Source organism: Brachypodium distachyon, chromosome 3 (assembly GCF_000005505.3).
Source record: "Brachypodium distachyon strain Bd21 chromosome 3, Brachypodium_distachyon_v3.0, whole genome shotgun sequence".
In the NCBI taxonomy this organism is placed as follows: domain Eukaryota; kingdom Viridiplantae; phylum Streptophyta; class Magnoliopsida; order Poales; family Poaceae; genus Brachypodium; species Brachypodium distachyon.
Genome location: NC_016133.3, coordinates 14198478 through 14219768, shown reverse-complemented (window position 1 = coordinate 14219768; position 21291 = coordinate 14198478). Strand labels below are relative to the sequence as shown.

The 21291-nt window shown below is 43.5% G+C and overlaps 3 protein-coding genes across 17 annotated transcripts; 2 read left to right on the top strand and 1 right to left on the bottom strand.

Annotated features, from left to right (window-relative positions):
* Positions 1–2749: 2749 nt before the first annotated feature.
* On the top strand, positions 2750–8385 carry LOC100826359. 5 transcript variants are annotated; one of them, XM_014901731.2, is made up of 4 exons: positions 2770–5372; positions 5851–6099; positions 6283–6407; positions 6730–8385. In XM_014901731.2, exon 1 carries the CDS (start codon positions 3777–3779, stop codon positions 5232–5234), a length of 1458 nt encoding a protein of 485 aa, XP_014757217.1. In that variant the 5' UTR covers positions 2770–3776; the 3' UTR covers positions 5235–5372; positions 5851–6099; positions 6283–6407; positions 6730–8385. The 5 variants fall into 5 exon arrangements, with proteins under 5 accessions (XP_010234358.1, XP_014757217.1, XP_014757216.1 ...); XM_014901730.2 differs by having other exon boundaries at positions 6283–6936; positions 7149–8385; XM_024460557.1 differs by having other exon boundaries at positions 6283–6936; positions 7082–8385.
* A 553-nt stretch (positions 8386–8938) lies between these two features.
* LOC100842350 lies at positions 8939–12744 on the top strand. The gene is made up of 2 exons (XM_003571393.4): positions 8939–9605; positions 12264–12744. Exons 1-2 carry the CDS (start codon positions 9359–9361, stop codon positions 12611–12613), a joined length of 597 nt encoding a protein of 198 aa, XP_003571441.1. The 5' UTR covers positions 8939–9358; the 3' UTR covers positions 12614–12744.
* On the bottom strand, positions 11957–20747 carry LOC100825731 (probable tRNA (guanine(26)-N(2))-dimethyltransferase 1). Of its 11 annotated transcripts, none has more exons than XM_024460548.1 (15): positions 20420–20742; positions 19800–19884; positions 19589–19707; positions 19217–19304; positions 18973–19094; positions 18710–18757; positions 16844–16983; positions 16688–16760; positions 16521–16609; positions 16302–16407; positions 16021–16233; positions 14735–14929; positions 14580–14657; positions 13317–13514; positions 11957–12547 (listed from the first exon to the last, which is right to left on the bottom strand). In XM_024460548.1, exons 1-14 carry the CDS (start codon positions 20642–20644, stop codon positions 13323–13325), a joined length of 1773 nt encoding a protein of 590 aa, XP_024316316.1. In that variant the 5' UTR covers positions 20645–20742; the 3' UTR covers positions 11957–12547; positions 13317–13322. The 11 variants fall into 11 exon arrangements, 10 of the variants coding, with proteins under 10 accessions (XP_024316316.1, XP_024316318.1, XP_024316317.1 ...); XM_024460550.1 differs by lacking the exon at positions 11957–12547 and adding an exon at positions 12559–12693; XM_024460549.1 differs by lacking the exon at positions 11957–12547 and adding an exon at positions 12568–12705.
* Positions 20748–21291: the final 544 nt, after the last annotated feature.

The following is a 21291-nucleotide window of genomic DNA, read 5'->3' as shown; positions in this document are numbered from 1 at the left end:
GCACACCGATTATAAAAAGCGGAATGCAACCAAGGAGACACTGTCTCTTCCGGCAAGAAAGAAGAAGAAAATTGTCTCTACGTACGGAGCTAGCTGACTTTAAAAGTTCAAATCATAGAGATAGAAGTTCTCATGGGCGGCATTATATAGTGGCCGAAGCCAACAAGTGGAATGTATCGTTAGGATTTTGGAGAGAGATTGGGCGATCTGCCTCTTGGCCTTGTTCTTGTTTCCTTTCTTCTTCTCTCTGTTGCACTCTATTTGGTTGTTCCTTGCTCCTGGAAAACCATGACCGTAGACTAGGGGAGATGGACCACAAGTTTTTTTTATATGAGTTGGAACAGAGTTAGTCGAGTCGTAGTTAGAAATACCGAGTCTATGAGTCTATCCGTATTTGGATAGATGGGTACCTACTGGCTAGTGGCTACGACTCAACTAACTCTTCTGTGACTATCCAAATTGCAATTTTCAGACTCTTATCCGGAGTATATGAAAAGTACCGTATAATTTTTAGGCTGCAAACTCTTACTGGTTGGTTTTTGTATTTTTTTTTTGTCTGATCCGTGGACTGTACTTTGGTTGAGAACGTTGCAATAAAATAAGTGTGTGCATTGTTCCATGCAGAGACCGAGGAGTTTCTTATGACACAATCAGCTCACCCAGGTTCAATAGACTTAACATGCATGTCAGATTTTTTTTGATTATTTCAGGATTTAACTGGTGCTATTCTTTTAGTGGTAGGTGACGCACACTTCAACAACGAGACGTCTGCGGTGACTTTGTCAATCTCTCAAGATCTGCCGGCTCAGTCTTTTGGAGGTGCTTATAAGACTAGTATGTGTGTGCCTTCGTAGGAATGAGTGTACGCGCGTGTTGTGAGCGTCCGGATTTGTAATGTATTTTTTTTAAAGACCGAGGAGTTTCCTTTTTCGAAGAAAGGCCTAGATTGGCCAATGCCGTCAGGGGCGGGCCTACGGCCCGTGCTACCCGGGCTGTAGCACGGGTCCGGCTCAGGTACAGAATACAGGGTATCTGCCCTTTTTAGCCCACACAATCGCTTCCAAAAGGCCTATCCCCTCCATCCAGGCCCAACATAGCACCCCTAGATCGTACGACCCACATACAACAACAGCCCAAGTGCCCAGCGCTGCTTGCGATGCGTCGCTCGCTATATGCCTGCGTCTATCGATCGACTCCCGTCTCGTGCGACTAGCGCCACTGAGCCCTAAAAAATCAAATCCCTAGCCTGCCGCCGGCAGCAATCCGTAGTTGTTGTTTCAGGCCTAACTAGACTGTGTTTTGCTTGCAATTTGTTAGGTTTAAGTTGGATGGAAAGGTTCTATCCAGAATTAGATGACCAATCACACTAGTGCAGAGCATAAAAGAACACACTTTGAGCCTAACGGGTAATTTTTTCCTAAGAATAATGCATTTTTATTATGTCTTTAGACTTTTTTCTATATTTTAAAGGCAATTAGTGTTTGGGCCGTTGATTACATAATTTTACTATGATACAATTTCGTGGTGGCCTAGTAAAATTTTAGATGTGTCATAACTTAGCCCCCTCCTTTGTTCGTTTCTGGGTCCGCCACTGAACGCCGTGATGTTGCCGAGATCCTGCGAGACGCCCTTTCGTGCTGCGACGCCATGATGTTTCCATGCTAGCTCGTGCGGGTTGTTCACATGGTGCTGAAAGGCCACATGCCTCCGGATCTCGCCCTAGAGAAGGTGGAGGGAGACAGTCTGATCTTTATTTATTTCCTTGTGTTTTTACTAAAAAAAACTGTGAGATGGATTGATTTCATTTTAGGAACTAAAATGTGAAAGGTCTAGTTCATGTGTTTGAATGTGTGGTTGATTTCAAAGTTCAGCTAAAAAAGTTACAGTTTAGTCCTGCTTCGTGTCCTCCTTCAAACTACTAAAAACAATCATCGTAAAACTTGATCATAAGCACGTTATTTTGGTCCTCCCAAATTGCCCCTCCACCTTCTCAACACCTAAAATCCATCGTTCCTGCTGAAACCAAATTTACAACGAATTCACTCCATTTGGATTCATCATCACCTTCCTGATTCGTCCAAAATGGCCAGTCTACTTTCTTTTTTGCTTCATCGATGGCTAGCTCCTCGACGAAGATCTGACCACTGCCTTCCATGCATGCGTTGTTATCACACCACACAAATCACCATGCTTTCGGCTGCTTCTTTTTGGCTTCTAGAACGGCTTCTTCTAGAAGCTGCCCTCACTTAGCTTTCTGCAGTAGCCGCATCTCAGATTTAGTTAGGCATCCAAACTAGTTTAGGCAAGTTAGTTTGGTAGCATAATCAAATTTAGATGACGGTTTCTCCAAAAACGACAGGGAGGACAGCTTTTCGAAGAAGCCGGAAGAACCGGCCTTTCATCTCCCGGATCATGATAAATCAAGGTCTAGCTAGAATTGGGCCATGGAATTGAAACAGGCTAATAACCAGCCGCTTCGGCCGAGCTACTCTCTCTGTCTTCGTTGTTGCAGAGCCTTCAGCCTAAAGCAAATGCCATCAACCCTTTGGATCAGTGCACCAAACGCCACCAACCAAACCGTACCAAGATCGAACACGGCCGGGCACAAAGTCCTTCCTTGTCGACCCGGCCGTCCTTCCTAGTCGTCCTCCGTCGCCGCGTATACCGTATACGGCGCCGTGTTCCAGAATTCACAGACATCGGTACAGGAGGGCCACAGAGAGACCCCGGCCGACTAACATCGAAGACCCAGGCTGTCTAGTCTTTACTCGCTCTTTTGCAAAAGCAACCCCGAGAAACAATAATCTGCAGACAGCCCCCTGCAACAACACCCGTGCTTCGTCACCGATGCCGACCAGAGCACCGCCGCCTCGACCCGCCGTTATCGGCGACCTCTCCACCCAATGCTTCCTTCACGGCTTCACCCCATCAACCTACCTACTCCCCCGCCGGTATCTACGTCCCCGGCCGCAGCCATCATAAACCCTAGGGCCCAACGCCACCGCCGTACGACGTACGGCCAAACCGCGAGGCCCTGTCCGGCCTCATCACCATCTCACGCGCCGGACACTTCAACTCTGCCTGCGGACCCCCTTTCTCGTACCCCCCGCTCCTGCCTCCACGCCCTCTAGCTGCTCCTTCCCCGACCATGCTTCCCCGCCATAAATCACTCGGCAGCATACCCGCGCGGTACGGATTCCACATTTCCACAGCACCAATTATTACACCATTTTTATGTTAGTCACTCGATGGAGGACAGCCACATTCAACTTGATGCAGACAGGGAAGGAAAATGATGCGAGAAGCAGTAACCATGTTTGGCAATCTTTCCTGTCATGATTTTTGCCATATTCACAACCTTTTACATCTTACTAGAGATTTAGATTGTGTGTGGTACTGGTGTGTGTGTGTCAAACATTCATGGTCACAATTAAATCATACTAGTTCCAAATTGTGGCAAGGCAAGCAGTCCAGTGTGATATAAGTAGCCCCGTCCACATGATGAACCTCAAGATTTATAAGGAAAGGATTTCTGGGCCAATACCAACAAGCTCACAGGCAAGACTTCCCCAAGTCAAGTCAATACGCGTCTCCTCCACTTAGTTGTCATTGTCCCTACTCCCTACCTAGTTACAAGGCTATAAGAGATACCAGTACGTTCTAGTATGGTAGTGGAATACTACTGTCCTCCACTTAATTGCCCCAGCCGGTCACAAGGCTATAAGAGACCCACAAACTGTGATTCCTCTTTCCAGCCAAGGTAAATATACCCACCAATGGAGATTGCTGTATCTGCTGTTACCGGCGAACTGCTTAGCCGGTTCATCTCATTCCTGATCAAGAAGCACAGAGAGCGTGCGTCTCTCGATAAGAAGCTGGACAGGTTGCGGCATCTTGTGCTGAGAGTCCACACGGTCGTGGAGGAGGCCGAGGGGCGATACATCACTAATGCAGTCATGCTGGCGCGGCTCAGCACGCTCGCCAATGCTATGTACCGAGGTTATTGTCTGGTAGACAGCATCAAGTACTTGCCTCCTGCTGAGAATATCACAAGCCAGCAAGACCAGGTGAGCAGATCTTGTTCCTTGGTTTCACCAGTCAAACGATTTCGGACAACTCACAGCGTGCTCGACAGGAACGAGATACAGAGTGTTTTGGAAGATTTAGAAACTGTCGTTGCTAATATGGCAGAGTTTGTTGTACTTCTGGCAGGGTGCGAGCGCATGTACCGCACCCCCTATGACAGCTATCTTTACATTGAGAATTTCATGTTTGCTCGCGTCGTCGAGAAGAAGCAGATCGCCAACTTCCTGCTGCAGGATGTTTCTCTTACTGGTGCCCCGGCTGTACTGCCAATCATCGGTGGTTGTTTTGTTGGCAAGAAGTCTCTGGTCGGGTATGCCTGTCATGACAGAAGGGTCCAATCCCACTTCTCCTCTATCCTGCACCTGAATGCAGATGACATTTGGAGGAAGGGTCATCAACTGCTGCCCTCTACCCAGCCAGGAAGGATTCTAGTTGTTGTTGAGTTCTTTTCAGATGTGGATGATGATTGCTGGGAGCAGTTCTATGCAGCTATGGCGTCAAAGGCTAGAGGAAGCAAAGTGATCATAATAAGCAGGCTTGAAGCAACCGCGAGGTTTGGCACCATGAAGCCGATTCGCCTCAACAACTTGCCACATGAGGAGTATGTTTATCTCTTCAAGGTGCTTGTGTTTGGGAGCACAAACCCAGATGACCACCCTCAGTTGGCATCCATAGCGATGGAGACAGCAACCGTATTGAATGGATTGCTCATGACTGCAAATGTCATCGCCGAAATGCTGAGGAAGAACCTCAATGCTCAGCATTGGCTCCGCTCTCTGAAAAGGTTCAGGAATGTGGTAGAGGATAACTTGTCGGCGTTCGATGCACATCCTAAGCATCTCCTGGAGAAAGACCAGCCTGTGGACATCACCAGATTGGCGTCGCGATATGGATACCGCGCCCCCCTTCACCTCATGTCACCTCGTGCCGAACGCAGTATCGGTCAAAGGGAACTATCTGGTGTGACATTCGGGGAGCTGGTAGCAGGCTCTTGCAGTGCCATGACTCAGTTCCCGAAAGGGGACTTTCAGATAGTGATATGGGAGTCACGGTTACCCCCTTATACTAAGTTCGTCGCAACTTGTGTTGAACAAGAGCCTCCATCTGCTTCCTCTTCAAGCAAGAAGCGGCGAGGATTTGAGATTTAGAACTTGGTGCTGACGACACAGACATCGATTTGCTACAGCATATCAAGTAGCTCTCGTAGGATGGCTTATTTACATCATGAGTTTATAGTTATTTGGTGGGCTGAATTACTTTCTGCAGCCCTGCAGTTGAGCTTCGATGTAAGTTACAGCCGGCTAAATAATAATATTGACTTTGTTGTCTTTGCCACTTCGGTTACCAACACTCCAGGGCCATGTTAAAATTCAGGCTCTGTATAGATGGTATTGCGGATTCCATTTCTGTAGATCGTAAAACTCAGTGTGCTTTGCAAGTTTGCATGGGCTGCATTAGTTTCTTAGCGATGCAAAGTGATTTCATACGTTTTGCTACAATTTTTTTAAGACCATGTAGGAGTTCTGTGTGTAGTTTTTCTAGCAACCATGTATGTTACTATTAACGTATAAAAGTTTACAATGCTCTGCCACTGGGACATGACCAAGAGGGGAAAAAAAAAGGGAAGATCACAGAAACTGGGTGACCAAAGAAACTTCCTACGGCCTGAGAGCTTATTTCCAAAAGAAAAAAATAAACTACTGAACCTAAGTGGTAGCCACTAATAAACACCAAGATTGGCACTTGACAGCATTGTCATTGTAGAGGTTTGGTCCTCTACAGTTCTTTGTAGGTACTACTTCGCTTGCTGAATTTGTGGATGTTGCCCATCATTGGCAAGGCTATGGTGGCGGGAGGAAGTCTCCGACGACCTCCGCAGAATCAGAGGTGTCCGTTCAGCAGTGGTCCGACATCGTAGACCCAGTCGCTTCACTGTTTAATTACCATCCATACACAGGATTCAGAGCGGAAGGGAAGTGGCACTGTGGCAGAGAGGAATTGAAAACGATGGAGGTATGCACTAGGAGCCAACATATTTCTAAGTACAGTTGTGTTAACATATTTGTGTTACCCTGTAGCTATTTTATGGAAATAACTAGGAGCCAATGTTTCGTACGTCATATTTATTCGGTTGTTGTCTGTATTTAGAAGTATATCCATTTGCACATTTTCAAACATAGTTTTTTTCCTTGCAAGGTGAAAAATCTGACTTCTACATGGATGGTTGGAACTTGGAAGCACACAAAAAGTACAAAGTCGATGGAGAAAATAATGCACTTTATCAGCAACACTTTGCAGTGGGCAGTTAAAATCTGGTTCAGGTCTGTGCAACATATTTGTCTACATCCTGAGATCTGCATGATGCCATGATCGCAGACAAAAGACTCAGTAATCAGTCAAACTTCTTGACAAACATTTTCTAGAATATATTGGTGACTTAGATCTAGTCAAAATTTAAAGTTATTCCTAGTAAGGCACATTGACACGGGTCCTGCACCTAATACAAGGCTATAAGAGAAACACACTGCGATTCCTCTCTCCTTAAAGATTAAAAATCCCAGCATGGAGGTTGTTGTATCTGCCATTATAGGTGAACTGATTAGCCGATTCATCTCCTTCCTAATCAAGAATAACACAAACCAGGCATGTCCTGAGGAGAAGCTGGAACGGTTGCGGCATCTCCTGCTGAGAGTTCACTCGGTTGTTGAGGAGGCTGAGGGGCGGTGCATCACCAACGCTGGGATGCTGGTGCAGCTCAACTTGTTTGTCAGTGTTCTGTATCAAGGTTATTCTCTGCTAGACACCATCAAGTACAGGCCTCATGAGAAGATAACAAGTCAACAAGACCAGGTAACCAGGTCATGTTCCTTAGTATCACCAGTCAAACGATTTCGAATAACTCACAGCTTGCTCGATGGAAATGGCATACAAAGTGTTTTGGAAAATTTAGAAACTGCTGTTGCTAACATGACAGAGTTTGTCATACTTCTGGCAGGGTGCGAGCGCATGTACCGCACTCCCTATGACAGCTATCTTTACATTGACAATTTCATGTTCGGCAGAGCCGTCCAAAAGCAGCAGATCGCCAACTTCCTGTTGCAGGATGTTTCTCCTACAGGTACCCCAGCTGTACTGCCAATCATCGGTGGTTCTCTTGTTGGTAAGAAGACTCTGGTCGGGCATGCATGTCAAGACGAAAGGGTCCTATCCCACTTCCCCTCTATACTGCAGCTGACTACTGATGATATTTGGAGAAAGGGTCATCAACTGCTGCGCTTCACAGAGCCGGGAAGGATTTTAGTTGTTGTTGAGTTCTTTTCAGATGTGGATGATGATTGCTGGGAGCATTTCTATTCAGCTATGACATCAAGGTGCAGAGGAAGCAAAGTGGTCATAATAAGCAAGCTCGAAGCAATTGCGAGGTTCGGGACCGTTAAGCCGGTCTGCCTCAAGAACTTACCACATGAGGAGTATGTTTATTTCTTCAAGGTGCTCGCTTTTGGAAGTGCAAACCCAGATGACCACCCTCAATTGGCATCAATAGGGATAGAGACAGCAACCTTGTTGCACGGAGGGCTCATAACCGCGAATGTTGTTGCCGATATGCTAAGGAAAAACCTCAATACTCGATATTGGCTCCACATTCAGCAAAGGTTCAGGAATATGGTAGAGGATAACTTGTCTGTGTTTCATACCCATCCTAAGCGTCTCCTGGAGAAAGACCATCCGTGGACATCACCAGATTGGCGTCGCAGTACGGATGCCGGAATCGGCTTCGCCTCATGCCTCCGCATCATGGCAAACAGAGTCTTGGACGAAGGGAACTATCTGATGTGACATTTGGGAAGCTAGGAGGAGGCTCTTGTAGTGCCATGACTCGGTTACCCAGGGATGACTTTCAGATAGCTGTATGGGAGTCACGGTTACCCCCTTATACTAAGTTCGTCGCAACCTGTGTTGAACAAAAGCCTCCATCTGCTTCCTCTTCAAGCAAGAAGCGGCGACAATTTGAAATTTAGAACTCGGTGCGGGCTTTTGTTTTGGCTACGGTGTAGACAAATATTTTACAGCGTATTAGCACCGTGAGTTGATAGTATGTGATTTGGTGACATGAGTTACTTTCTGTACCCCTGCAGTTGGGCTTCCTTGTAAGTTAGTATTTCGTAGTCTATGGTTACCACCACCACTCCAGGTCATGTTCAGAGTCAGGCTGTCTGTAGAGTTGGTAATGGTATTGTGGATTCCATTTCCCTAGTTTGTAAAACTCGGTGTTTTTTTACAAGTTTTGCAGGGGCTCCATAAGTTTCTTGTTGAAGACAAACTGCTCTCGGGAACACTCAAAAATAAATACTCATGCATCTATGTAAGATAAGACTCATATGTACATCAAATAATGAAAAAAGAAACACGGCAAACAAACTAAGCCCATTTGCCAAAATCTTCTCCCTCAAATTCTACACCCTTCAGCCCAAGACCCACACAATTAGGGCCAGTACCAGCACGGGCCTTCTTCTTGGAGCTGTAAAGTACAAATCCCGTAATAAAGAAAACAAAGTCCAAGAGACCCAAAATAGAAGCCCTCCCTCCAATCATCCTGGATGGGAGGAGGTCCAAGAGCCCATATCCACTCCGTCGAACTGAACCTGAGCCAGGCATTCAGGCCTTTGCAAAGTTGGCATCACGGTAAGCTGGAGATGAACGAGGAAGCGGAGAGATGTTGCAAGTCGTCAACAGCTAGCGGTCACGACGGCTGCTCTGTTTCAATCAATTTCTAAACGTAACCAACGAGAGAGTAGCTAAAAGCCTAAAAACAGAGCAGGTGGAGTACGTGCCCCCCCTTGGAACAAACCCACAACATCGGGCGTGTCGCCAACACCACACCGAGCCCGAACCACCATACGACAGCCGAACCACTCCGGACGCCGCGGCTGACTTGCTTGTTTTGCTTTGCTTTCCTTTGCTTTGCAGGCGTGATCCAACTCCAACGCACGCACAGGACAGACGAGCCTGAGCCTGCTGCTGTATATACATGCAGCCCACACCGCCTGAATCTGACAGACCAAGTCGTTGACGGATCAACCGAACCAACATCCCCCCAACGCACTACTATCTCCTCTCCCCTCTATCTTCTTCAATCTTCCCTCCTTTCTGGTATTCTACGTTCTAGTAGTACTCCATCCTTCTACCGGCCACCAGGCGAAGAAACCCAAGGACGGCCGGACCGCCGGAGAGCAAAGGGATATATAGCGGCGCAATTCATCGTCTCATCGTCATGGTTCTAGCAAGAGGAGGAGCTGCTGCCTCCTTGCTCCTCCTGCCGCTGCTGTTCGCTGCCGTTGCGGCGGCGAAGGCGGCGGGGGCGCCGTCGACGTCGATGGAGGCCTACTTCTCGGCGGAGGAGCTGGTGCGCATTGCCGGGTACGGCGAGGAGCCGGTGTCGACGGTGCTCGTCTCCGGGCAGATCCTCTGCGTGCTCTGCCTCCGCCCGGGCTCCGACCTCCTCACCTTCCAGCTTCCGGGTAATCTTTACTTCTTTACTTCTCCAACCAAAACCATTGATTGATTTGACATTTGTAGCTTCTTCCTGCTCTGCTTCTTGCAGCTTCAAGAATTTAATTTAACACGTAATGAAAGAGACCTTTTCTTTCTTTTACTTCAAACCTCAACACGTAAGTACTTCCTCCGTTCCATAAATAATTCTTGTCGAAATCTTATATATATCTGGACGCTTTTTAGGAATAGCAAATTTGAGACAAGAATTATGCACGGGAGGGAGGGAGTACGACACGCCGGGAAGTTTGATTGGTCGTTCGGCCTAACATATTATCGTTCGTTGATCCATTTTGGTATAGTTGATGCATTTTATACCTATAATTCACAACCCATTTCTTGGATATACCGGCCGCAGTTGAGATGTGCCTATCGATCCAATTGCATAATAAGAATATACATTTACGGGCGATTCTCCTCTGATCGTGATCCATCGGCCTGGCTAGCTGTTTGGACTAGCCTGGAAGAATTCTGGTACTGTTTTTAATACAGTCAGTACTTAGAAAATTTTAAACTCCTACGTTCAAAACGAGGGTTGAATTCAGGTGGAATAGACTAGTCGATCCTGTTGCTGTGGTTGTTGGCCGGTTAATTATAAAAGACATAGACAGATCACCCGTGCAAGAAATTTAAAGAGGAGAGATCGATCGAGGAACGGAAAGGAAACAAGCCAAGGCGCCAAGCAACAGAGCAACTCAACTAGTCTTCTCTTCCAACGTACTACAAGTTAGCTAGAGGCGACGACGTTACAACCTCCAGATTCTGCAGCTTAATTGGAGGAATATCACGGGCATAATAATGTTGATAAGTTAATGAAGTCCTACCTGGTCTAATTAATCATATCCATCCTGTTAATTAAGTCCTGCCTCGTATTACTAAGCATATGTTGTGAAAGAAAGTTCCCTCGGTGTCGATTGTAAGAACTCTAGTGAGAAGAGATTGTCTGATCATGCCCCTCTTTTCGTTACATGATAGCACTGTTCACTGCTGTCGTTACCAAACCTTTTTTATTTGAATTAAGATAGTTTATTTTCCAGACTAGATTTGGCTAGCGTTGTGTTGACAATGCCAATTAGATGTTGTTCAGCCTCAGGGAAAGCATGAGAAAATGGAACCATTGGTGTCCTACATTAAAAAAAGAAATACAAAGTATAAATAAATTGGGTGTGGCTATTTCTTAAGCGCATGATTTTTAAGCAGAAGGTTTAAATCTCAGTCAACACATCATAGCGACATGGGTGTCATCCGGACTCTCCAATCTCCAACATACCGCTGTTGGATTAAGATACAAATGCCAAACATGTCGGTTGATCTATAACTAAAACTCAGACAACTTCTCAATAAATAAATTTATCTATTGTATTTTTGTAGGAGACACAAAAACAGCTATATCGCATTTTTTATTTTACTTTGCATTAACAATATACATGGAAATTTCACATTTTTCTGGAGAACCTGAGATAGATAAATCACCATCCAAAACTAGGTAGGGTTTATGATAACCGGTTTCATAAAATTATGGATTTTGTTCGAGGTTTAAGTCATAGTGTCATATAAAGCATCATAGGCAACGCTTTTTTATTTTGCAAGGAATAGTTTCTTAATTGGCAACATATCAGGTGAAAAATTCTATTCAGTGAAACTTGAAAACTTTCAATCCTAGTCATTGGATCTCAATAAACGGATCATAAAAATATGTTAGAATTGAAAGTTTTAATTGTCTGAAAAGAGGTTTTCACCTAATGTGTTCCTTTCTCATTTTAATGTTTGAAAAGGTAAGTTTCACGTGTCAGATCCTAATTTACGCGTCAAGAGAGATGGCGCTTGTAACCGTGAGTTGATGTCAAGGTCATCGTTTGTTGGCCTAATTTGTTCTGAGCTTTCTCAAGTGAACCCATTAGCATCATGTAGTCAAGAAAAGATAGACACAAGAAGACGAAGGCACTAGCATCACTAGCGTCATGGATCATGGATGGGCACGACTGATTTGGTAGATTAGATAGGTTTGGTCAAGAAACACAAGCCACGCGTGACAAACCGCATTTGCTTTGCCCCCAGCCAGTCTTAATCAGCACAGACTGAAAGGGATCTTCAAAAGCCGCTTTTTCGACGCGGGATTTCTGAGTCCCATGAACACTTTCGATTATTTTGGAACCGGAGATGCAAACCAAAGTCTAAAACTAAGTAATCTCTCCGGTCGGAATTACTTGTCTATCTAGATGTTTTTTAAATATACATACATCCATAGTTGCGCAAATTTGAGACAAGTAATATGGTAGTAGGATTTAGGATAAATGGTTCCAAAAAAAAAATCTGGGTATGAAAGATTTTTATAGTTAATGACTGAAAGTGGTACAAGAATATTTTTCAGGATAACATAGAAACGACGTTTTCACACGACAACTCCAAATACAAGATCAAAAAATTTGTTCAAAATGTGAAGTTTCTCATGCGTGTCACCTTTAATTAATTATCAGCATGAGGTGGATCTTAGATTAATTCTAGAGGAGTACATGTTACCTGGGCTCTGAAGAGAGCTGAACAAATCAATCTTCCGGTGCAACAGCAAAAATTGCATGTAGAAACAATTTCACAGTACCCTGATTTTTGTTTCTTTTCTCAAGCAGGTAGCAAGGTTGCAGTAACCTGCAAAAGTGAAGGTCCAAACACCAGCACGATGGCTGCTAACTCTGCATTTGCAACAACTGACGAGTCTGGCAACTTCACCATAGAGCTCCCGTCCCGGCTCCACGCCACACCAAACCTGGAGGATGCCTGCTCCGTTACGGTGCTCACCCTCCCGCCCGACTCAGCGTGCCACGCCGGCCACAGCCCTGGCTCGCCGTACCGCCTCCAGCCATCGTCATCTGAGGAGGATGGCGTTCGTACCTACACGACAGGGTCGATATGGCTGCAACACAATGACACGCCATCAGAAGAGTGCGTGCAGGAAGAGAGCAGAAGTGATCAGAGATGAACGATCTGGTCTCTTGTATCTTCTTTGGTTTTCGGGTAGAACGTAAAGATGAGGGCATAGCTGGCCTCCTGTATACCTCCCTGTGTATAACACTGACAAAGCATATGAATGTAGGTTACATGGTACTGCAATGCAAGGGGGGACTTTTGGCTTCAACAATCAAGTTCTCAAATGAAAATTCAATCATCTCCAATTCCCATCAAATAAAACAACATTCCGCATAAGCTACCGTAAATGCTCAAGCCAAAAGTCCTCCCTTTCAATTTAATTTGCCAAAATTTCCAATATAAATTCCACCATATGAGCTCAGAATTCCAGAAATTTGATATTCATCAACCAAACAACAGGACTTTGGCCGCTGAAGTAGGCCTTAGGTGAGACTGGTGATGAATACCAGACAAGGGAGATCATGCTGTCTCGAAAGGCAGTCAAGAGTTGACCTAAAAAATCTCCCTCTTATGTTCTCTCTTCCACCAAATCCTAGCTCTGTTGCATTAACTTGATTTCTCTTTTACCAACGCAGCCAAAGCAATACCCACACCTTTATCTGATCTTGTTTTAATATCCAGACGGCAGTATTGTCTAGTCTGCTTATGTTAAAGTCAAGCATTTCCTTAAATGTGCATTGCAGGAAACCAGATACCAATGGTCTATACTCATAGTACAAAAAGTAGGGCAGCACAGTTTTACAGAAACTCTTTACCTATGTTCATTTCGAAATAGATGTCCGATCTCCAGCCTCCAGTGTGTTAGCAGTAAATCTAAATTCACAATTGTCCATGTGCGGTGTCTTTAGTGGTCTGCCAGCCTTCGCCTTAGGACCCCAATATTTCTCAGGATTAGGTACAAATCTTGGGCTCTTTCGTGCAACTAAACCCCCAGTTGCTTGAGAAAATGATGCCTGGCAGCAGTTACATGGGAAGAAAGGACAAAAATAATAAAATATGAGTTAAAAAAGTCAATGTAATCAACTTGAATACTAAATGGACAAACAGAGTCTTCAGAGTATAGAGGTGTCAAAATTAGGAAATGCATAATTTTATTTGAAATAACATAGGTCTGCATATAACAATATGCCCAGAATAATCAGTAAACAAAAAGGATATGTTTGAAAACGAACATGGTAATGCTTAATTTTTTTACTGTTGTGCAAAACAGAGCGATAATTAATTCTCCTAGTTGAAGACAAAATAAATCCAAGAAGTAGTACATTTACCACAGCATCAAGTCAATGGTAGGTGTATGTTTTACAATAAATTTGAGGTGTGTGCAGATGGTCTGGGGGATTTGAGTTGGGTTTCTAGAATTTAATCTAATTATACAGTGGTAATATTTTCTCTCGAGAAAACGCAAAGCTTGTGCCTGGATGCATTGCTATAAAGAACATAATTACAAGCCTATGACTTAGGGCAAAACAACCGACCACTCAAGACAACACTACGACCAAGCCAGAATTACCACCGATGCGACTTAAAAATGTGTCTTGCACTGCCAACAAACAGGAAAATACACCCGTTTCTACCAGGACCCAGTTACAATGGCTCACTTCTGGTTGCTTTTGTCAATTCCAAACCCAGCAGAGAGCTTGACTATTGCGGTTACTGACCTAAAACACAATCAGGCCACACTGGTGGTCGGTGGGAACAAGCATAATATACTTGAAACCAAACACCAATGGTAAAGAAACGGCTTCCTCAACATACCATCCTTACACTAAATCAAACATCCATGAAAGAGGGCAAGCCTTGTTAATGAGCAGAATAGCCCTTGGGTCAGCGCAAGCTTAACAAGAGTATAAACAAGATGTATTTCAGGTAGAATTTCTGGTTAGTTTGAGTCACCCATTGTTAGCTTCACATAGTTCTGTCAGATAAGTGATGTGTGAACATATCTGGCATCCATTTTGCATAGAACCGTTTTTTCTACCTCGTATTCTTTGGAGAAATGATACTTTTATGAACTATACCTGTAATTTAGGCTCTTGGGAAAGTATCCTGTTACTTGGATCAGCTCCAGGTCGAGATTTTACCGGGTGAAGCTTGACCTACAGACAGGAAGCACATATAAAAATGTTGATTGTGGCTGATCATAACCTAAAAATATCATAGATTTGTATCATACCCAACATCGCATGATGTCCCAAATTACAGACATCGGGGCATCCGTTTTAAGAGCTAGTGGATCCACATGGCTGCCTGATATTTGATACCCAGCATTTCTGAGAGCAGAATGAAACATAGCCATGGTTGGATTGGTGCACTTCAATGTTGCACATAAACTGTGAAGACTGACAAATAAAGGCGCATTGACCAATTCCTGCACAAGAAACCCGCTTGTCATTTGTGGATCCAATATACACGACCAAATGTTAACATCTGATTGTGCACCCAGTTCAGAAATTCTTTGTTTTAATGCATGCTACTTAAAATCAAGCTGTTTATTTTGGCAAAACATCTTCTCTGAACTATAGGTTATGCCGTTATGGCTCCCAAGGAGAGCTGATCTGCTTGGTCAGGTGATATTTTGGCAGAGTAGAATAAGCATTCCAAATTGAACAAAGACAACTAGTGTCCCATGATGGAGGCCAGCTGTTGAAAGAAAAGGTCAATGATCTTTCCTGTCAGATACACATCAGGGTGGACAGATTGTTATCAGGCATGGCAGTGCTACAGTGCAAGATTCAAGTACTGAGCACAGGGTACCTATTGGGTTCAAGATTGCATTGCAGGCACCAGGTAGGCCCATCTACAAGCTCTATTGCTGCAATTTGGCTTGGGAATGGTAACACCTTCCTAGAATCAGACACAGGCAATCTGCAGCATTGCGATCATAGGAGTGTGTAACCCAAGGCAAAAAGTGATATTTGAAGAAGCATGGATAATGCAGGACAGCAGTTTCAACTCTTTCCATCTAGATCACTGTAGCAGAGTTTGTAACAATCCAGCATGTGTTTTACAAGTCAAACATGACTGCGGACTGGAATGACTCCTGATACTCAACCAGTGTCCAGCATATTTGCTGAGCGTTTTAACAAAATTTAATGGGAAGTTCATTTTCTGTATCAACAAAATCAAGCATTTGTTTATTAGTATGACTGCACCCATTAGCCTAGGTTGGCCGATGTGGCCAATATGAGACTTGTATGTATATCCTTCTGTTGATGAATCAGATGCACAGTCGTGAATAGCTAATTTGCTCTCCATGCCTTTATAACATTATTCTTTAGAAGACCTAGACTCAGACTGTCCTAAATAGTACCCTTTTTCCGCAATCTAAATAGCACAAATTAGTAGAGTATATTCCACTTGTCGTCCAGTTTATGTGAAGTACAGTTTCTCTAGAATATAGTCAAAACTCAAGAAAAGTACAAGTGCACAATCAAAAGAGGGAAAAAAACACAATATTACCTGTGATACTGATGTTAGTACAGCTGAAATTTTTGCATAAGCTGGATAAGCACCACTCATAGCTTGGACATTTGACAAGATGGAAGTAGCCCATTCCTTGTCATGTATTGGATCACTCCATATAGGGCCCCCCATAACAAATTTATGGCCACACTCACAACACTCTTGAGGCACAGTAGGGCAAAAATTTGGTAGAGCAACATTCCTTTTATCCTGGATCAGGCGAGAATATCTATAAATATACCATGCAATACAATGAATCAAGGAAAAAAAATTAATACCTTTGAGTTTATTCTTCCGACATTTTGCAAGTGAAATGAATTGCACCCAACGCATTGATAGACATGTGAAATTTTGAGAGGTGAGGTTTTAACTGTGCTAGCTGATCTGCAAAGTGCAAGAGGGACATTGGTTAGGTCATGTGTGGGACAGAATATTACAAATAATGTATCTGCACTAAGATAAAAATGAGTCAAAGAAAGGCTTTAGCAGGAGACAACGTGAAGATTCGCACAAAAACCCTAATGTAGAAATCCATGTGCACTGATATGACAGGAACTATATAGCGCTTGTGGCGGATTGCATGCGACTGCAAGACAAACAAGGAAAATAAAATATGGATCGTGATGATGGCTATGAAAATACAAGAGACTAGCTCGGCTCTTACCTCAATGCAGGCAAGAAGAATCCTCAAGGCCATCTCATGGCAGTACTTACCTCTTACTGGATAGGAACCATATCTGTAGGTATAGATAGCTGATATGGTAAGAATTAAATTATGCAGTCATGTGGTTGGTAATGGATATTCCAGCATTAAACTGACTTGGAAAAACAAACTTCTGGATTGCCCCCAGCAAGCACTGCCATGTCTGTAGCTGAGCACATCAAGATGCCACCGTCTGCAACACATTGAACTGCCGAATCAAGGAATGCAGCTGGGGACCCATAAGGATCAAGATCAACCTGATTCAGCAAGTGTATAGGACATTAATAAAGCATAATATGGATGCATATTGTCCTCAACTAAACGAAAACCGTCCAAGTGCACATGAAGGAAATGAAAATTATGTTATAGGACTACAATTTACTACAATCAAGTAACTCCCTTGGTTAATATGTTACTTTGGCATGTGTGCATCTAAGTTCCCTAATTTTGACCGCAAACAGAAATATCTAGAATGGTTGCATGAAATGAAACCAACAGATCTGTCACCAAGAGTACGTCAGGAAGTTTTTTTCCTCGAACATGTGTTCAAAACACACGTCATTTCATTAGAAGTAAACTCCAAGAAGTACAACCGACCAAGAGGCCTAAACAAGTGACAAAGCAAATAAGAAGCAAAAAAGAGCTGTAAATATTACACAGCAAACAATTCAGAAACAGCAAAAACGGCTTGGCCAATGCCTAAGCAGACGGTGCTGCGACAGGATGTTTGCAATACAATTCTTTGCTAACGTTCATGAAAGAGAGAATAGTGGAAAGAAGATGGCCAGCAGCCCAGCACAGCCTGGCATGAAAAGATAAGATACTAGAATAGGGAGAAAAATACTATAGATGAGATACTAGAATAATGTAAGCCTTGGTCCACTCCCGCGTGTTATGTCAGCGCAATAGGACTGCAAATGTGCCTCCAGCCAGGGTAGTAGGTTACTGCAACCTTTAATGATACTTTGTCGATTTGGGCAGATATTTCAATGGATATCGTCAAGGCTCATCCCCGTGTGCACGGGAAATCAGGGACCTTGTCAGTGGTTAATCGCTTGACCAAAAAGTGTGCCCACTTTATTCCTTTAGCACGTCCATACACTGCCATGTCTGTGCTGCTAAAGCCTTTTTTGATTAAATTATTCGTCTTCATGGGCTGCCTCGATCCATCGTCAGTGACCGGTTTCCAATTTACACAGGCAATTTTTGGCATGAGCTATTTCACCTGTCCAGGGTTCAGCTACATATGAGCTCTGCACGTCAGCCTCAATCTGATGGGCAGACTTAAGTTGTCAACAAAGTGATTGCAATGTATCTCCGTTGCATGACAGGAGATCGACCTTGGTGATGGCTGGATTGGCTTCCTTGGACTGAGTGTTGCTACAGTCATTCGTATCACTCGTTACTCTGTGAAAATCGAAGAGATCCTCCGCCACTGTCAGCTTATGTTGTTGGCGATGATACTGCTGCAGTAGGGAAATCCTCAAGCACCACCGGAGCATGGGATATAGAGTGGTCCGCAAGCACCACCAGGGCACTGGATATCCCTGAGAAGGAAGGGTTGTCCCACATTGCTTGACCCAATTGTCCACAACAGCTAATATGTTATAAGCAAGAATATTGGTTGAAAAGATATATTTGGAGAGCACATAATACCAAAAAATGGCATACTAAATATTTATAAACAGAGTGGATAACCATATTACAGTAACAATGTTAGTCAGCTGTGCCACTCTTTCCTATATGTAAGAAAGTAATAAAAATAATAATATCTTATGATGGTATGCCAAGTTTTTATTTCCAGGCAAGATACAAAGCACTACCGGCATCCAGAGACTGCATCTGCATGTATATGCAAACTGATTTTGACTGAAAATATCTTGCCAAACTGATTGACATGAACAATCATATGGGTCATACGCTTCTTATTTTCTTACTTTTGTAGGATCTTAGGAATGGGGTATTATATGTATGTATCCAAACCTTGAGCAACATTACTGGATGCTGGGACATTTGAGTTCTGAATTCTCCCTGTTTACACATCAAAAAAGAATTTATATCTGGTCATGATTCGATTTTCTATTCAGCAGAAATGCATGGTTGCCTGCACAGCACATTTCATCCTAATCATCTTAAATGGAAACAAATCCACAGATCATGTAGCTCCCACAATTTTCCTTGGCAACAAAACTGTTGCATAACAAATGATTAGAGCGTAAGTTAATATGAAAGTAGTAAAGCAATACCACATCAAATTCTTTTGGGTGAGTGAGCATGTAAACACGAGCATCGGCAAGATTTGGCACCACCTTGGAAGATGCAGGAATGGCATTGTGGTAGATATTTTTCTTGCAGGCTTCTATAGCTTCTGCAATTGACCAAACAAAATATTTAGAGACAAAGGGTATTTTCTCGAGGACACAATAGAGGATTCATAATCAAAAGACTCTGAAAATCAACTGACATTGTCACAGAAATATTGAAAGGTACCTTCATTATTGTCAACAGCTACGACTTCCCCAATTCCATCTACCTCAAGAGCGTATCGGATCGCTCTTAATCCTGATGCAGCCAAAGCCTACAAAAATCATGAGAAAAAAAAGGATCTGAAATGAAAAGATCAGGACTGTCTTACTTAGTCTAGTTACTCAAAGCTCAAAGTAAATCATCCATATAAATGTAAAGATGGGTGTGTTTCCAGACAAAATATGGCACCATCTGCTAGTATATCATAGCACATCACTGATTGTATTGTCTTACCAGCATTATGCTTTACCAAGAAAGGAAAAAACGAGCAGATATCACATTTACTACAGGTAGGTGGAATGGGGGTTTATATGCAACAGGACTTGAGAGATGCACCTCAAGAACTTTAGGTGCTTTAATCTTTGATTCCTCTCTCGGTGCAGTGTCTTCAGATCCTGTTACCACAGGATCTAAGTCATTGGCATGCTGTTCTGGCGGTGTTTCAGCATGCCTGCCTGGTTCATCACAGAAACTGCTCAAGCATTGGTGTACGAAAAGACAACAGAAGGGTTTATAGACTAGCACAAGTTTTGCCCAAACTGAATACCTTTTACTAATCGGATATCATGTTCTTCCTGTCTTTTCAAAAGAAACGATCTCAATACAGCAATGGAAAGATCTCTGTTGTTAACCTGGCAAAAATTGAATTCGTAAGGACAGAACAACTTGAACATATTTCTAAAGCTAACCTCTAATGAAAATTCAAATCATCAAAAGGAATATCGGGCAGTAAATGCTGTACACCAGGGGAGGTTATAACAATTGTTCACGAGCGTTATGAAATTGGATTACATATTTCGGAACTGCTCATCCCAACTTAACTCCTGCTTTTTTATATTGGTGTTTTTTTTGCTGAGTTGTGACAATACCACTGGACAATGCCAAGACAGCAGCCATTGGCTCTACCAGTCCATCACATGTCAGGAATTTGTGAGTGACCAAACTTCAAACATAATGACTTCCTGCAAGGCTGCAATTCTAACTAAATGGGGTTCTAACCACAACTAAAATCATCAAATAGGCCATCAAGTTTGCTCCAGAAATTGAATCAGACTAGTACTATCATTTTCTGGAACAAATGTACTACTAGTACTCTTCACGTGACACGACAACGGCATCAGCCTGTCCATAACATCCAATCTGCAGCACATAGAAAGAAGACGAAACCTGGGCCTTGTTGTAGAAGACCGAATTAGACTTATCCGCGAAGATCTCCGCCCGCCCTTCCCTGATAGTCCCCGGGCCCCCGGCAAGCTCCGGCGGCTCCGGAGCGGACGAGGCGGAGGATGAGCAGGAGCAGGAGCAGGAGAAGAGCCAGAGACCAAGGATGGGATTCGTGGAAGGATTTACGCGCGGGTTGAGAAAGCGAGAGAAACCAAATGCTAGGGTCATCGATTCGAATCGGAGCGAATGACGCCGAGAATCCGAACTCCGTCCACAAATCGGCGGCTGGCTGCAGTTGTTTAGGCCTTTAGGGTCAGGGCTAAAGCGTTGGTTCTTTGCTTTATCCTATCTGGTAAACGTTTGTCCCATAGAAATTCGAAGAAGGAGCTCTGCTTTTTTTTCTTCTTAGGGAGTCCCTCCATTACCAAATAAATATGATTTAGGTTTAATTTGATACTCCGTATATGTCAATGCAATTTTCTCGAATTCAAAAAATACCGCTGCAATATTCATCTTTCAAAAATTGGCACTGCAAATCTGCATATTCTTACACGACATTTTCTAGACTTGCCAAATTACAGTTCCGTTGAAATATCAGAAGATTCTTTGACACATATCAAATTAACCCTATTTTCATATATTAGAAGCTCTTTTAAAAGCTGCAAACAGGTGTTCACAATAAAACGCCAAATCCTTCAGGCAACCAGCTCAGGAAAAAAAAACTTGTCAAGTCCGGAAAAGTCAAGATTGCTTTTTAACTTTTTTCAACATTTCCCAAAATCCCAAGAATAAAAATTGAAGGGCATGCATTACCCAGAAACCGGCAAATTCAGACCGATCGATCATCCCTTCAACAGGCACGTGCTGCAGCGTTG

Excerpts from the sequence above, each read along its gene's own strand:
- LOC100826359 (XM_014901731.2), top strand. The coding sequence starts at position 3,777 with ATGGAGATTGCTGTATCTGCTGTTACCGGCGAACTGCTTAGCCGGTTC.
- LOC100842350 (XM_003571393.4), top strand. The coding sequence starts at position 9,359 with ATGGTTCTAGCAAGAGGAGGAGCTGCTGCCTCCTTGCTCCTCCTGCCG. Across the intron at positions 9,606-12,263 it reads CCTCACCTTCCAGCTTCCGG|GTAGCAAGGTTGCAGTAACC; the intron begins GTAATCTTTACT and ends TTTCTCAAGCAG.
- LOC100825731 (XM_024460548.1), bottom strand. The coding sequence starts at position 20,644 with ATGACCCTAGCATTTGGTTTCTCTCGCTTTCTCAACCCGCGCGTAAAT. Across the intron at positions 19,305-19,588 it reads AAGCACCTAAAGTTCTTGAG|GCTTTGGCTGCATCAGGATT; the intron begins GTGCATCTCTCA and ends TGATTTTTGTAG. Across the intron at positions 16,408-16,520 it reads GTTTTTGTGCGAATCTTCAC|ATCAGCTAGCACAGTTAAAA; the intron begins GTTGTCTCCTGC and ends TGCACTTTGCAG.